Consider the following 14708-nt stretch of genomic DNA (forward strand, 5'->3'; position numbering starts at 1 on the left):
TCCTATGATTTCGAGTGGAGAAAAAAATGGATCATCACATTATGTGCTCCAACGAAAATTGTCAGCTTACTAGTGATAGAGATTGAAGGCCATGGTGGGTGTGTAAAAGCCTTCCAATCCCTTTTTGCTTTGGTGGATTAAGAGGATTTGTCATCTCTCAACATGGCTTCCCATGTTCTAGGTAATTACAAGTGATTGCTCTTAGGTTACGTTTGGTAGAAAGCATTGAAAATGAGGGATTGAGATTGGGATTACAATTGAAAAAATCTATTAAGAGAGTGTTTAGTATAAGAGATTGTTTGATATATGGGATTAGTCAAAGCCATGTATATGGGATTAGAGAATACCATGGGGGGAAGTGGTATTCCCCAATCCCACCTTTATGGGCATACCTAATCCCATATAACAAACAATTATTCATACTAAGTACTATTTTAATGATTTTTTCAATTGCAATCCCAATCCCAATCCCTCATTTTCAATGCTTCGTACCAAACGGGACCTTAGTGTTATCCTCTTTGGCTAGCTGAACAAAGGACCACTAATTTAAACTGTTATTGTTTATGCATGCTACCTGTTTGAGTAATTTCCCTAGAGAAAAATTTGTACGAGACAACTTGTGAAATTACTGTCGTATTGAAGATTAGGCTGTCAATAAAAGATTCACCATATCCTGGAAAAAATATTGAGCATCAAAGGAGTTGGTTTTTATAAGATAAAATTCGTTTGGGGTTCTTGTAAAGCCATGTAATCATTCATATGAGAAGCGCTAAATAGAATGTGACTATATATGAATTTAATTCCTCTAAACAATAAGGTGGCTGAAAGTGATGAGAGACAAGGAAAAAAGCGGATAAGTGGGGGCTAATTCTGTTGTCTTTCGGTGACATAGGTGGATTTTTCTTATAAATTAATTCAAATAATTATATTTAGATCGTATATCAGTATATGGTATTACTGTTCTTCTTTATGTGCATCTTTTTTCCCTCTTCATTTTTCCGAACGTACTATGCCCAGTTATTTTTGTGAGTGCAGAAAATCATATCAAAATTACAGAGGAGTAAAATAACAACAGTATCCTATTTTGGGTTTCTCTTTCTCTATTGAAGGGTTGCGGAGAATTTGATTGCTATTTGAAAAGGGGTAACTAATAAAATTGTGGTTGTAGTGGAGCTTGAGCTTTCTTTTGTGAAGTTATTCTAAATAAGATTCACCAAATCTGGAAAAAAAAAAAATTGAGCCCATAAGAGCTAGACTTGTGATGATAAATGATGATTAGTTGCTTCAACCTTGCTTTAAATTCTATATATTAATGATTAGTTGCTTCAACTGTTGTGTCACTTTACAGTTAAATGTTGAAAGACAGGGGCATCATCCAGTAGGAAAATTGCAGAGAATATAAGGGTATAAATATAAAAGAAAAGGAAAAGGGGAAAAAGTGATCACAATAATTCATAATATAAAATGTTTGTTCGGCGGGGGAGGATATGTGCTCTATTATTTATGTTGAGTGGAGTTGTTAAGTTTAAAGAATAACTAAAAAATAAAAGGAAGACAGGGGAAACAGATGATGTTCAAGTATAATATAGTATAGTATAGTATAGTATAGTATGTGTATATGAATAATAGATGTTGTGGTCTGAATAAGATGAAGAAAGTGGTTATGATGGACGTGATGGATGGAACCAAATATGAAACTATGAAAGCTGACCCATGCATTGTGGAGTTATCTGAAACACTTCAGAATTTTCTTCTTCTTCTTCTTTTTTTTGGGGGGGGGGGGGGAATCTTTTTGCTTTCTATTTTTTTCTCGTTCTTTGGACAACCCAGTTGTGTTATATAGTTTCAAGTTTGAAGTTCTCGGTCAAAAAAAAAAAAGAAAGGTTTGAAGTTGTATATGGAGGGAGCAGTTGTTTGCTTCTGTAAAAGTCCAAAAGTCCACAAAGAAGAGGTACAATGCCTCAGACTTTGAAAACAGTAGAGGCATTTTATTTATCCTGTGCAAATAGGATACTTTATATGTATGTATATATGTATGTATTATGCGATATATTTATATTAAAATTCTATGTGTTGTCCACACACACATATATATGGATGAAATTTTAAAGAGGAATTTATATATATTATTGCCATTGTTTATTACTTATGACTAGTATGACTTGCAAATTATATATGGATATTGATTTTTTTTTTAATTTATGCATATAAATGATATGTATCCGAGAGAAGTATAGAATTCTCTTCGAGAACCTATGTATTGAAATCAGTCAACTATATTATCCAGCAAAACCTTTTGAAAAGCACTACTCTTTCCTCAGTCATCAATTCATCTTCAAAATGATTTTTTTCTTGCAAAAAAGTAGTTATTGAAATGAAGAATCTATTCACTCAAAAATTTTATATAACATTTTACAATCACGCAATTTGAAACTTGAACATATCTCATTATGTTAGTTGCCATCAAAATATTTAATATTTTATTGGATTACAGTATCTATTTTATGCTTTTTAACCTTTTTCAAGGAAAATTTATCAAAGACCTTCCTCTAACGTCTCTGATGGCCCACCACTGTCCCCCCAACCCTGCACTCCCTTCTCACCTTTGCTTTCCCATAATTAAACATCAATACCCACGATCTCTCTGTCTGTCTCTCTCACTTTCTCTCTCCCCATTTACCCTTTCTCCATGTTTGAACCTTTTTCAGTTAACTAAAAAATGAAAAAGGAATCTCCTCTCATCTGACCCTCTATTAATGTTCCGGAAACATAGAAAACTCAAACCTGTTTTGTCTTTTGATAATTAGCCATACAAGCAACACTGCAAGTAGATGTCTCCAATTTCAAAGCAGTTTTCAGGTGATTTTCGAAAGCAAGCCACTTCCAACTGATCTTCAAACTTGAAAGGATATGTAATACTCCTTCTTTACAGTCATGCTTATATCTCTACTCGTTGTGTTCTTGTTTTGTTTTCCATTGTCTATCTTGGTTCTTAGATAAGTTAGAATCCCTGAATAGAGGAATATAGTTTGTTGATTCTATGTTCAAACCTTCTAAAACCCATTCTTCGGTTCTGTCTTTATCCTCCACTACCCAACTCTCTTTCTCTCGACAGGCGTTCTCAAGAAATTTTTAGACTTTGGAATATCCCATAGAAGACTCTTTGTGTCTTAAAACTCCGTCTTTGTTACATATGTAATATAAAAGTCCAGATAATGCTGTCCCAGGATTCGCATGTGCATGCAGTTCTCTGTTTTTGTAAATGGTACTAGAGATGTTATCTTCTCCCTCCTTAAACTAGGAGTCGAGGTTTCTTCTTTTTCATTGTTAATGGATTGAAGCACAATCAATTGTGATGGTGAATCTCTTGAAGTCATTTTTGCGTTGCTGGAAAATCTTGGATTCTAGATTGATTTGAGGTCAGATTGTTACTAAAAGACCTGAACAAACATCTGTGATCAGATTTGTTTACACAAGTCATGTTGAAAAGTTATAGAACTGTATGCTAGTGTAAATCTATATTCATGCCATGCCTGCCTCCTTGGTAATTAGTTCCCATACAATTCTAAAACAGATGGGTCTGATCATTTTTTGGGGTTTTTCTTTGCCAAAGGGGAAAAAAAGGATCCTGCACGACTCAGAATAAATAGAATACGTTATAGGAAGGATCCTGGGGCATTGATGATGCTGAACTTGTTTATGAAAAGCATGATCAATTTGTATTGCATCAAAAATCCCCCTTTGAGCCGCAGATCTTTAGATGTGGCTTTTGTTTTGAAATGTGCAATTTATCTCTTGATTTACCACATCACAAATCCATGAACTTATTTCATATCAACCTCTGCTCAACGAATGTTGAGAAAAAGGTGAAAAAAAGGAAAACTAAATACCAGCAAAGTTGGTTTTGCTGGTATCTTTTACTGATCTGGGTATGTTCGCTGATATAATATGTCCAATTGCTGGTAATAAGATGCCTATATCTTTTGCTTTCCGCCATAAACATAGGCTCCTTCTGTTGCTTTCAGCCACCATGAGTAACCTTGCTTCCCTAATGGTAGAAGAGACTATACAGAAGGAATTACTTCCGGCCATCAAAATTCATGATCAAGGCGCTTTAACCATAAGACATGCTTAAAACCCCCCCCCCCAAAAAAAAAAAAATCGTTAGACATGCTAGATAAAGGAAGTTTGCAGCTAACTCCAGGACTAATATGTGATGTTGAATTGTTTTCACCTCATGCTGAAATTCAGTTATGTCTCACTTGGGTTTCCTAGAATTTGACAATTTGTTTTCTCTATTTTTATGTATCTTCTCTCTGGAGGATATATTGTTTTACATACGATTCACGTCAGATTTGTTAGAATCCCTTGCAACTATTCCTCAGATTAATTTGAGTCTAAAATTTCTTGTTTTGATGCTTACTACGTATAACTAATGAACATTCATTGCATTCCAAATTCCAGGACCAAGTAATTCTTCAGCTTCAAGCTCTTAATCTGATGGTTGATTGCTGCATTTGCTTTACTTATCACCGTGCAATTTAAGCATAGCCAAGTCATGAGACCTAACTTGGATCTTGAAGTGGAGGCTTCTGCGGAAAATGAATCTGAAATTAGCAGCCAGGTTGCATCCAACATATTCATTCATGAAATATCTGCAGGTCCTTCTAGTGACAGCCTCCACAACGCGTCAGACAACACAAACACCATAGTATTTCAACTAAGTAATTCAGATCCTCTTTCACTTGACTTAACTCTTAGCTCTAATAACAGCGCGCTAGGCCCTGCTAGAGACTCCATAGGACTCTCATTCTCAAGCACCAGTGAGAGCAGTAATGAACCTGCGTCTCAAACCACATCAGCCACCATCCAAAGAGTCTTCTCTTGCAACTACTGTCAGCGCAAGTTCTTCAGCTCACAGGCTCTCGGTGGCCACCAGAATGCACACAAGAGGGAAAGAACACTAGCAAAGAGAGCTATGAGAATGGGGTTTTTCTCTGAGAAGTATGCAAGTTTAGCATCCCTCCCTCTTCATGGCTCTTTCAGGTCGTTAGGAATAAAAGCACACTCCTCACTCCACCATGGCTTTTCACCATCAATGATGAGGCCTTACGAGATGAAAAGCAATGCAAGATTCGATCAAGGGCATGTTGGGATGCCAATGTTCATGGAGGATGATGAGGCAGAACTGCTATGGCCTGGTAGTTTCCGGCAGGTTGGAGAGGCAAGTGATAATGATAATACTCATCATCACCAACATCATCATCAGAAGTTTGTGGTCACTGGAAGTTCAAATTTGAGTTTTGCAGAAGTGAATCCGGAAGTACACCTTGAGCAAGAGGACTCAACACCAGATTTAACATTGAAACTATGAAGGAGTTGGCTTATCAACTTAATTTACATATTTTTGTACAGTAAGACTTGGATGCAGTGGCAAGATTGCCAGATTGATTTTTAACACTGTTTGGGCTTTTCTTTTTCTTTTTCTTTTTCTCCATCAGTTTTTTTTTCCCGCCTTCCTCCTAGGAATTTCTGCTTTGGTGTTTCACTCCTTGTTTCTCCTTGTATAAGAGCTCTGAGATGACACTTTGAGAGCTTATGTGCTTGTTATATAAATCATGCTTTTGTTTACTGTAATTTCTGAGCTTCCAGTTTGTTTCTTCATCTTTTGTTTCCATTATGAAGCATACTTGTTCATGAACTTCCAATGATCACCAAACTTTCTGTCTGTGAAGAATGTGATAAAAGCTCTGGTGTACAGAACTGAAGAGCCAAGTTTCTTGATCAGAGAGACAGAAATGGAGTTGAGTCATTAAAATCCCCAAAAGTCAAAGCCTACTGAGCAATGTAGTAGCTACTGATGGACAGCAGCATTGTTCAAACTTGTTGGCTCACTTGTCAGTCACTGCTGTCTTCAGTTGTTGAGGCATAATTTGGATATTTAATCCTCTTTACTTGCCTCCTTATCTTCTTTAATTAAATCATATGCCATCATTTTTTTTAAAAAAAAAAAAACTATGGTGGGGCAACTAGTATGCCACATGTATTTCGTTGCTTTTATGGTAGCTTTGACATGAGAAGAAAAATGGGCCGCAGAATTTAATGTAATGGAGATTTTATGTTATTTTTAATTTATTATATATTGATTTTTTTTAGAACCAATTGATATATTAAGAAGCCAAATAATATTTTTCAGTAAGAAAAAGATATTCCATTTCTACATTATTAATATGTAGAAAAAATAATAAAGCTGAGGTGCAAACTTACAATTATGTGCTTCCACCTAGGCACGCTAATGTGGCAAGTTAATTTGTAATTTCATTTCATGCCATGCCATTTTTTTTTATCAATAAACTATTTATAACTTACCCTCTCCAACCCTCGATACAAGTTACAATTTTTTAAATAAGTCTGGTTCTTTTTTAAATTATATTCTGGAGATGTCTAAAATTTTAAAGCTTTTTTATTTTATTTTTACCCCGAATTGATTATGTCTCTGCACAAATTATAACATTTTTTTTATTCATTCTCTTTCACTCATCTATAAATAATAATGTATTTTTAAAAAATATATTTCTTACACGTTTATTTCCTTGAAGAAATTTTAACTGAGCATAATTATATTATTTATAATTTATAAAAAAACATCCAAATGAGTAGATTGATATCAATGAGTCTTCAATTTGAGTGGCAACTTTCACAGATGTTATAATTGGTAATTAGTTCAATTTTGATTAAAAAATTAATTATATATATTTTTTGCTAAAGTATAGGTATCCTCCTATTAGAGGTAATCATATTTGAGGTACTATCAGGCACCAAATGTGGGCACCTCTCCCAGCGGGGATTCGAACCTTAGTACTCATGTTATGAGAGACTAGCCCTTTCCACTAGACCTAATCCTGCTGGTTAAAAATTAATTATATTTATGCTTTCACACCTCTCATTTCACATCAATCCAAATGGACCTAGATTCTTTCACTTAAAGAGAAAGCTCTCCCCAGTTCATCTCTCTTTCAGACTTTGAACCTGCACATAATCAGATTCTCCTTAATAGGAAACTTTCACCGAGCTGCCTGGGTAAAGTTCAATTTTCTTTTAATGATAGCCAAAAATATGTGAGTTTGGTTAACTATATTAGAATATGTGTAATGGTTTCAAATTAATTCATGGATGATAATTATTTATTTTTTGGGTAACAAGCTATTTTATTATATCATTTACTAATTTAAATTTTAATTTCATTACGACTCAATTTACATAATTTTTATTATCATGAAGCTCCGACACTTCCCAACGATCTCTTGGAATTATGGTTTCTCGTCGATTAAAATTTATTCATTTTATTAGTTTTGAATTGCAGTTTTGACTTTGAATTAAATGGCACAACGAATTAATACTCCTCCGGTCCTTAATATAGGACCCAATTGCTGAGTTGGTTTTGGTCCTAAATATAAGACCCATTTCTCATATTTATCAATTTTCTCTAAATTACCCCTATGGATACTTCATCAACCATAATCAAGTAGAAGATAGAGAGGGGCATTAAGAAAGATGATTATGGTATTTTAGGAAAAACGTGTCACAATTTTTATAATTAACTAACTTACCTAACTTCCTTAATCTAATCAAATTAGTTAAATGGGTCCTATATTAAGGACCGGAGGAGTATTTATTAGACTGAGTTGAATGAATAAATTTTTTGGCAGCGAACATAATGTGAATAATTAACACATAACTATTATTTGAATTTTATCTGTAAATGGAATATAGTTTTAAATCAATTGCATTGCATAGAATTTTTTTTCCAAAAAAAAAAAGATTGGCTTGTTTAAAACTTTATTATCTGCAAATTTAAATTCATTTTATATATCAGCATTAAGAATTTATATTCTTATACTAAAGAATTTAGCATTCTTTCATTTTAAAAATTATTGTGTGGTTCTAAAAGAAAAATAATTATCAAAAGGTTTCAAGTAAATTACAAGTTTCCATATAAAAAATGAGAAAAATCACAGTAGGAATCACTTGTCATTTTACTAATTATGTTTTTGGTATGGTACTTATAATAATTTTAAAAATGCCCCCAAATTCCGACGTCCTGCGAATCAAAACGACTTCGTCGTTTCTTCCTTCTAGGATCACGCTTCAGTCTCAGATCTTTTTTCACCAAAAAAAAAAAACTCGCTTTCGCTTCCAGCCGCCATTTTATTTGCTTTTTTTCCCCCTTCTCATTACACTACTAATTTTTTCATGTTCGCGTCTCATGCTTACGTGAAGCCTCACTGACGCTCTGAACCCCAACCCTTATATTCTCTGTTCTTCTCGAATCCAAATCCCTCCTCTGCCTTCATCTCATTCGTCATCACAGCCTCGCGAAGTTGCTGTGACGAAGATGGATTCTGAATTCTCTTCTCAATTGAAGTCACAGGTCTTCCAGATTCTAAGCTCTAACGACAATACCCCAATGGAAGTTGTCTTTTCCCATTACTTCTCTTCCGATCAATCCCAAAAGTCCCAGGCTGTCTTGTTCCTCGAATGTTCCAAGAAATCCTACCCTGAATTGCTCTTCATCAAGCTCTTCTTCCTCGTACGATGTGGCGCCAATGTCGACACCCGCGCCAACGCCATTCGGCTCCTTCGCTTCCTTCGAATTTGCGACCTGTGGCCTAAATTACGGGAAACAGCGAAGTCCACACTGAAAGGTCATTTTCTTGCGTATATCAATGAAGAGAATTCAATGCCGGTTTTGAGAATGTTCTGTTATGTGGTGGCCGAGACGGTATGTGAGATTTACACGGACGGCAAGCATTGGCCAGAGCTTCTTGAATTTCTATTGACGTCTCTTGGAAAGACGAGCGATGACAAGTTTCGAGAAATTGCCCTTTTGGTTTTAGCGAAATTTCCGAGGGATTGCCTGTCGTTTATTTGTGATGTTCTGAAGGATAGCTTTCAGGTTCTTCATTCGTCGTTTCTGGATGGGTTGGCTTCGGCGAGCCCTGATGTTCAAGTTGCTTCTTTTGGAGCTGCTGTGAAGTTAATGCCTTTATTTTCGGAGCCTTCCAATCCGGGGTTGTTTCATGAACTTTTGAGGGCAATGATGGTTGGGGTCTTCACACTGTTGAGAAGCTCTCGAGATAGCTATGCTTTCACAGCTTTCAAGGAGTTGATATCGTTGGTGTCAGAAGGGCCTCAATTACTGAAGCCATACATCGGTGATATGGTTTTAGACATGCTGCAAATTGCGGAGAACTCAGCATTGAATGAGGAAATACATTGTTATGCCCTTAGATTAGTCATCACCTTGACAGAAAGAAAAGATTTTAAACCCATATTCTTAAGTCTGCCTCATCAGACTATGGTTAGGCTATTCTTAGTCCCCATGAAAATGTTGCTCTGTATTAAAGAAGATATAACAAGTAATGAATTGAAAGGTAAAGAGGATGGAAGTGTCGGGAAGACTAACGTCTACAACTTTGGATTAGGAAGCTTGTATCAACTTTCTGTCACCCTGGGGCAGAATATTATTCCAATTGCTTCAGAACTGTTGCCACTTTACTTGGAATCTCCAGAATGGCAGAAGCGTCATGCAGGAATTACGTTGCTTGCTTTTGTTGCCAAAGAGTTCTCATTTGAAACGGTGAACTGACTCTAGTCCTTCTATTAATGGTACTGACTGGTTGTGCCGACAGATAGTAAAACAGATAAGCTATAGATGGATGGCAGTAACAACTAATTTTTATTCTTGATTTCCCCACCACCATAAAGCCAAGGATGTACATGTTAGACCCTGGGAAAACAAGGGTTCTACTCTACCACATGAAACAAAATATTGGTTAATAAAAAATGGTGAAAAAAAGCTCAATTGGAAAGACAAGATGAATACTGAATAAACACAGGTTAAACTAAAAGTTGAGAAAATTGAATACTGCCTTAACCATCATGCATTTTCAGTGAGCTTCATCGAGTTGTAGCTATGATTTATTTCTAGTCTGAAAGAGATGGTTGACACATATACGCCTTAGAAAATGATATCATACACATTTTGCGGTTTGGCATCAATTACCTTACTCATATTTCCCTTTCCGTTTAGTCATTTTAGTCTATGGTCCTTCCACTGGACTTCGTTGTAAAATTTCGTTGGTCGCTCATATTGGTTCGGTTTCACTTTCTGGTGGTGGTTTCTTCTCACTGTCTAACATAGAATAATGTGCTTACATTCCAGCTGGAGTTTATGGACGATTCTCTGGGGATAGTGTTTGCCAAAATTATGAAATTATTTCAAGATCCTCAATTTCAAGTTCGCTCGGCAGCTTTTACCTTTATGGCGATGCCTACAATTTTCGTCCAAATGTTGCAACTGTTTTATCATTCTAGGCTTTTGCCTGCATTAGTCATGGCACTTGACACTGAACAGAACGACACAGTAAAGGTGCGAGAGATGTGATTTTTTCTGTATATACATAGATAAATGCAGGGTCAACAACTAAAATGTCACCTGTTCACTGCTTCAATGCATTGATTTTAATTTTATATTCATTCCTTCTAGACCTTGGCATATTATTAATAGTGAAGCCTTGAATAAATGAATATTTTGTGGTGAGACAGCCATAACTAAATGGGCTTCTCATCATTATTCGTTGAGATGTGCACCCTCCAACTTATGACACAATCCTTGACATGACTAAACTGATGTATCATGACTACGGCTTTGGCATAACAAATCTCGACACAACAATAGCTTCTTGCTTTTTAGTTAGAGAAACAATGACTCCCCCGTTAACCTGTTTATTTCTCCTTCTTCAGTTCACCTTTTGTCCGTGTTTTTGATTTGTTAGAAAATGTGTAGAATTTTGTTCCCCTCATCTAATTGATTCTTCCTCTTTTGCTTTGAAATTTTTATGCAAGTAATGAGTCTCCATTCCTTACATTCTCACTCTTACCAGGTACGACATTAATGTTGCATGTACCTTCATTATAAATTTTTTATAATTATAATTATAATTTTGTACTGCTTTAATAGGAACAAGCTGCTTCCGCAATGCTATACTTCCTAAAGAACTCTCTTCCTGATAGCTGCTTCTTGTGCAAGGACCTGGATACTGTAATAAGCCAAGTGTTGATATCGTTGCAGGTAGAAAGATATCCTTCTATATGATTCTGCATTCCCCTTTGAAGGCGTGTCATAAATGCAATCTTTTCTTCCTTCATGACATTAAGAAGTAAAGGTTCAGGATTTCGTAGAACATAAAGGCTCATGACTTCCATATGATGTAGGAATTCTTTTGGAGCCATAATATTTTGTTTCTTAGGAAAACCCACATATTTGTTTATCTCAGACTTCAGTTTCCACGGACAAGTTACTGCATGTTTTTTTAAATCTTAAAGTAGCACCAAACTTGTTATTCCTCCATTTTATTTTTTAAGAAAATCCAAATGAATGTTCTCTTAAAATTAGTTTATACTAATATAATCTCCATCTCTGTGGTCCTCTAATTTGATTCTCCCCAGCTTTCTGCACGCAGGGTGACGTAACTCCTAAACACAAGAGTATTCTTTTATCAACTTTTAATATTGTTGCAGAGCGATGTGCTGCAGTAGCTCTAAAGTAATCTTTTCCATCTTTCAAAAGTTTTCCTTGTCTGTTTGATTAGTGAATTAATGAAATACTGTCACTTTTCTTGTTTTATCAGCAGGTACCATGTTAATTATCTTCCGATCTTACTGGAAGCGTGCAATGACAAGAATTCTGAAGTTAAAGAGGTTTCCTGCCCCCTTTCTCGGTTTTTATTGTTGTGGAAGTTATTCCATTTGCAAATATTTCACATGAAAATTGCAGGAAGCAACACGGGGCATCCGAATTTGTGCAGAGTCTGGATCACTGCAATTCAAGCCTTTCATCAAGGGTATCTTTTTTATATATGTTATGTCAACTCGAAATACGATTAAGAACTTCATCTTTGTTCTTAACTTAGGTTTGTATACCCATCTTTACTTCAGGGATACTGTCCAGACTCAACATTTTAATGCAACATGCAAGCCAGCCACTTCTGGAGAATGCAAAAGCAAATGATATTGCAGTTTCTGCTCTAGGAAGAATCTGTATATGCCACGGTGACTGCGTTGATGCTTCAAAAGTAATACTCCTTTTGTTTCTTATTATAAGAGACATTTGATGCATATGGTATTTTCTTATATATAAGAGACATTTAAAAGTTGTCTCCAAGTTTTTGTGTTGATTTCTTATTTTGCCTCCCATTTATTTGTCATTAATATTATTATTAATATTACCGTATTTATTACTCCACACTGAGCCTGAAGCACTTTGACATCATCATCTTCCCATCTTCACTTTCTCTCTCCGATGTAAAAGCAACTTCTTTTATCCTATTGGCAACCTATTTCTTTTTTGTCTTGGACTCACACTCTTTCCCCCTTCCGCTTTTCTTTCTTTTAATAATTTAATTATTCTCTCTCATGCTCTCTCTCCTTATTAATGAGCGCATTTTTGGAAAAAAAATTATATTTTTTACATATTGATTGTCTTTAACTAATTTTAACTATTTTTTTTATTAACGTAATTCGATTATTCGTCTCTTATAATAAGAAATGGAGGGAGTATATTTTTTCTTCTATCAAAATTTTCTTGCAGGATTAACTTTGGCTTTTGTCTTTGAATGATAGAAAGAAACATCACATTTATATTTATGCATGTTGATTTTGAATGAGATTATGTTCAGGTTCTTAGCTTTCTTTTATGTTCGACATAAAACTCTATCTTTGTATTTCCGTAGCATTTTTCTTCCGCTTAAAAGCCTTGACTTTTCCGTTGCATAAGTAGCTATGAAATAAGAAAACATAGAAAGAGAGGAATCGGGAGGATTTATAACCTCAAGCAACATTTCACCGTTCAGAATTTGCCCTATTTTGAGCTAAGCATTTATATTGAAGAGTTCTTGATGCTATAACTAATTGCTAATAGTAGTGATACTTCTTGTTATCTTTCTGATTGAAATTCAGAATGTAAGCAAGTCAATTTGATAGTAGGATTGGAGGTCTCACTCTTTTCAACTTCAGTCTTAGAGTTTCTGAAGTAGAAGTTATTGACCAGAGATTGCACGCAGTTATATTACGCTCCTCAGGTTCTGGAGAACGAGTGAAATACAGTATAGAAAGGGAAATATGATAATTTTGTACATGCAGGCGTTATTAGGAGAAGGGGGGAGGGGAGCGGAAGGGAGAGAGGGAGAGGGAGGGAGGGGGCTTAAAGTAGAGCTTGCAGTCAACAAATTTCACTGATATGTTTACATCCATGCAGAACCTGGCATCTTGCTGTAAAGATAACTGCTAGGAATTAGATAAATATATTAGCGGACTTTATTTATTTATTTATAGCATCTCAAGGTCTTAGGTTAAAGTGAGCGTCGACTTACTATAAGAACCTCTATAACTAATTGGTTAGAAATTTTATCGTTGTTGCCTCCGGTTGGTCATAATGAAATGAAACTTCATCACAAGGTGAAGTAGGTATAAGCATTGATTTGTCCATGTTTCAAGCCTGAAGAATTTCAAGTCAAGTAGTGTTTTGTCGATCATGATAAAAATTATTTGTTGCCCTTCACTAAAACTTTGGAGTTGAAGTTTCTTAGAAAAGAGTATACATGATCAACTTATGCTACTTTTTCTTTAGGTGACATAACCAAAGTGTTAAAGAAAAAGGTTTGATCCCATTTGCATAAATCTGCAGCTTGTTCCTACCTGGTTAAGCTTATTGCCCCTTAAAGATGATTTGAATGAGGCCAAGATTATGCATGAACAGCTCTGTATAATGGTTTCAAGGTGAGAAAACTTTAAACCCAATAAGAAAAATCTTTTATGAAGATGATAATAATTAATCAATAAAAAAATCAGATAGCTTTGAGTGCTACAGCAATTGATTAATTGAATGCTTGGTTATATTTCAGGTCAGATATGGATCTTTTAGGCCCAGGAAATCAAAATCTTGTCAAGATCATTGCAGTATTTGTTGAGGTGAGTTGGCAACTTATATACATATCCTCTGCTTTTCATTCCTGTTAGATAAAAAGCCAAGTAAGCACTGGATAGGATACAAATTTATGACATGGGACACCTTTGAATCTCTGGATGATGAGTTATTTGATTCTTATGAACTTGGTTTCTTGAAAAAAACATAGCTTTGAGACTCTTATATTTATGGGAAAAATGGGACAGTCACTGTCCTATCAGAGATTTCTCATGGAAAAATAATTAGCGAGGTATATGATCAAAGATGTAAATTGAGTCCAGACTTGTTTTCAAAGATACGGTGCAGAGGACAGCTTATAATGAATATTGACTAGCTGACATCGATGACTAAGACGAAGTACTAGATTTCTTTTCCTCTGTTCATAACTTTCTTTGTTAACTTTTATGCTGTAAGATTTTTTTTTTCCCTGTCAGGTTATTGATAAGGGTAGCAGATTAGCTACACCAGAAACTGTCAAGAAGATGAGTCATTTGCTGAGGGAGTTTGGAACGGCCATTCCTCGCAGTTCTTGGGACTTAATGTTGTTGTCATTGAATGCCCAACAGCAGCAACTGTTGTCGTCCCTGATATCATCTTAAGATTATTCATCTTGATGAGTGCTATTTGGAATATCCGACAACATTCAAGATGGATGTGTTTGGTACATTTGAATGCAAATTAA

At 35.3% G+C, this 14708-nt stretch overlaps 2 protein-coding genes across 2 annotated transcripts; both read left to right on the plus strand.

Moving 5' to 3' along the window:
* The first annotated feature begins 4464 nt into the window (after window positions 1-4464).
* LOC114755817 (zinc finger protein 4-like) lies at window positions 4465-5637 on the plus strand. The gene has a single exon (XM_028944694.1). The coding sequence runs from the start codon at window positions 4559-4561 to the stop codon at window positions 5372-5374; it is 816 nt and encodes a 271-aa protein (XP_028800527.1). The 5' UTR covers window positions 4465-4558; the 3' UTR covers window positions 5375-5637.
* A 2758-nt stretch (window positions 5638-8395) lies between these two features.
* On the plus strand, window positions 8396-14708 carry LOC114755836 (importin-5-like). Its single transcript, XM_028944709.1, has 10 exons — window positions 8396-9640; window positions 10226-10432; window positions 11024-11134; window positions 11526-11608; window positions 11697-11763; window positions 11840-11906; window positions 12001-12137; window positions 13748-13839; window positions 13965-14031; window positions 14461-14708. Exons 1-10 carry the CDS (start codon window positions 8396-8398, stop codon window positions 14623-14625), a joined length of 2241 nt encoding a protein of 746 aa, XP_028800542.1. The 3' UTR covers window positions 14626-14708.

Source organism: Neltuma alba, unplaced genomic scaffold, assembly GCF_004799145.2.
Source record: "Neltuma alba isolate B1F8T4 unplaced genomic scaffold, ASM479914v2 tig00010342_pilon, whole genome shotgun sequence".
NCBI classification, from domain to species: domain Eukaryota; kingdom Viridiplantae; phylum Streptophyta; class Magnoliopsida; order Fabales; family Fabaceae; genus Neltuma; species Neltuma alba.

Bases quoted from the DNA above. Each gene is read 5' to 3' on its own strand.
- LOC114755836 (XM_028944709.1), top strand. From the start codon at position 8,396: ATGGATTCTGAATTCTCTTCTCAATTGAAGTCACAGGTCTTCCAGATT. The intron at 11,907-12,000 runs GTATCTTTTTTA...TCTTTACTTCAG, and splicing joins ATTCAAGCCTTTCATCAAGG to GGATACTGTCCAGACTCAAC. The intron at 14,032-14,460 runs GTGAGTTGGCAA...TTTCCCTGTCAG, and splicing joins TCATTGCAGTATTTGTTGAG to GTTATTGATAAGGGTAGCAG.
- LOC114755817 (XM_028944694.1), top strand. From the start codon at position 4,559: ATGAGACCTAACTTGGATCTTGAAGTGGAGGCTTCTGCGGAAAATGAA.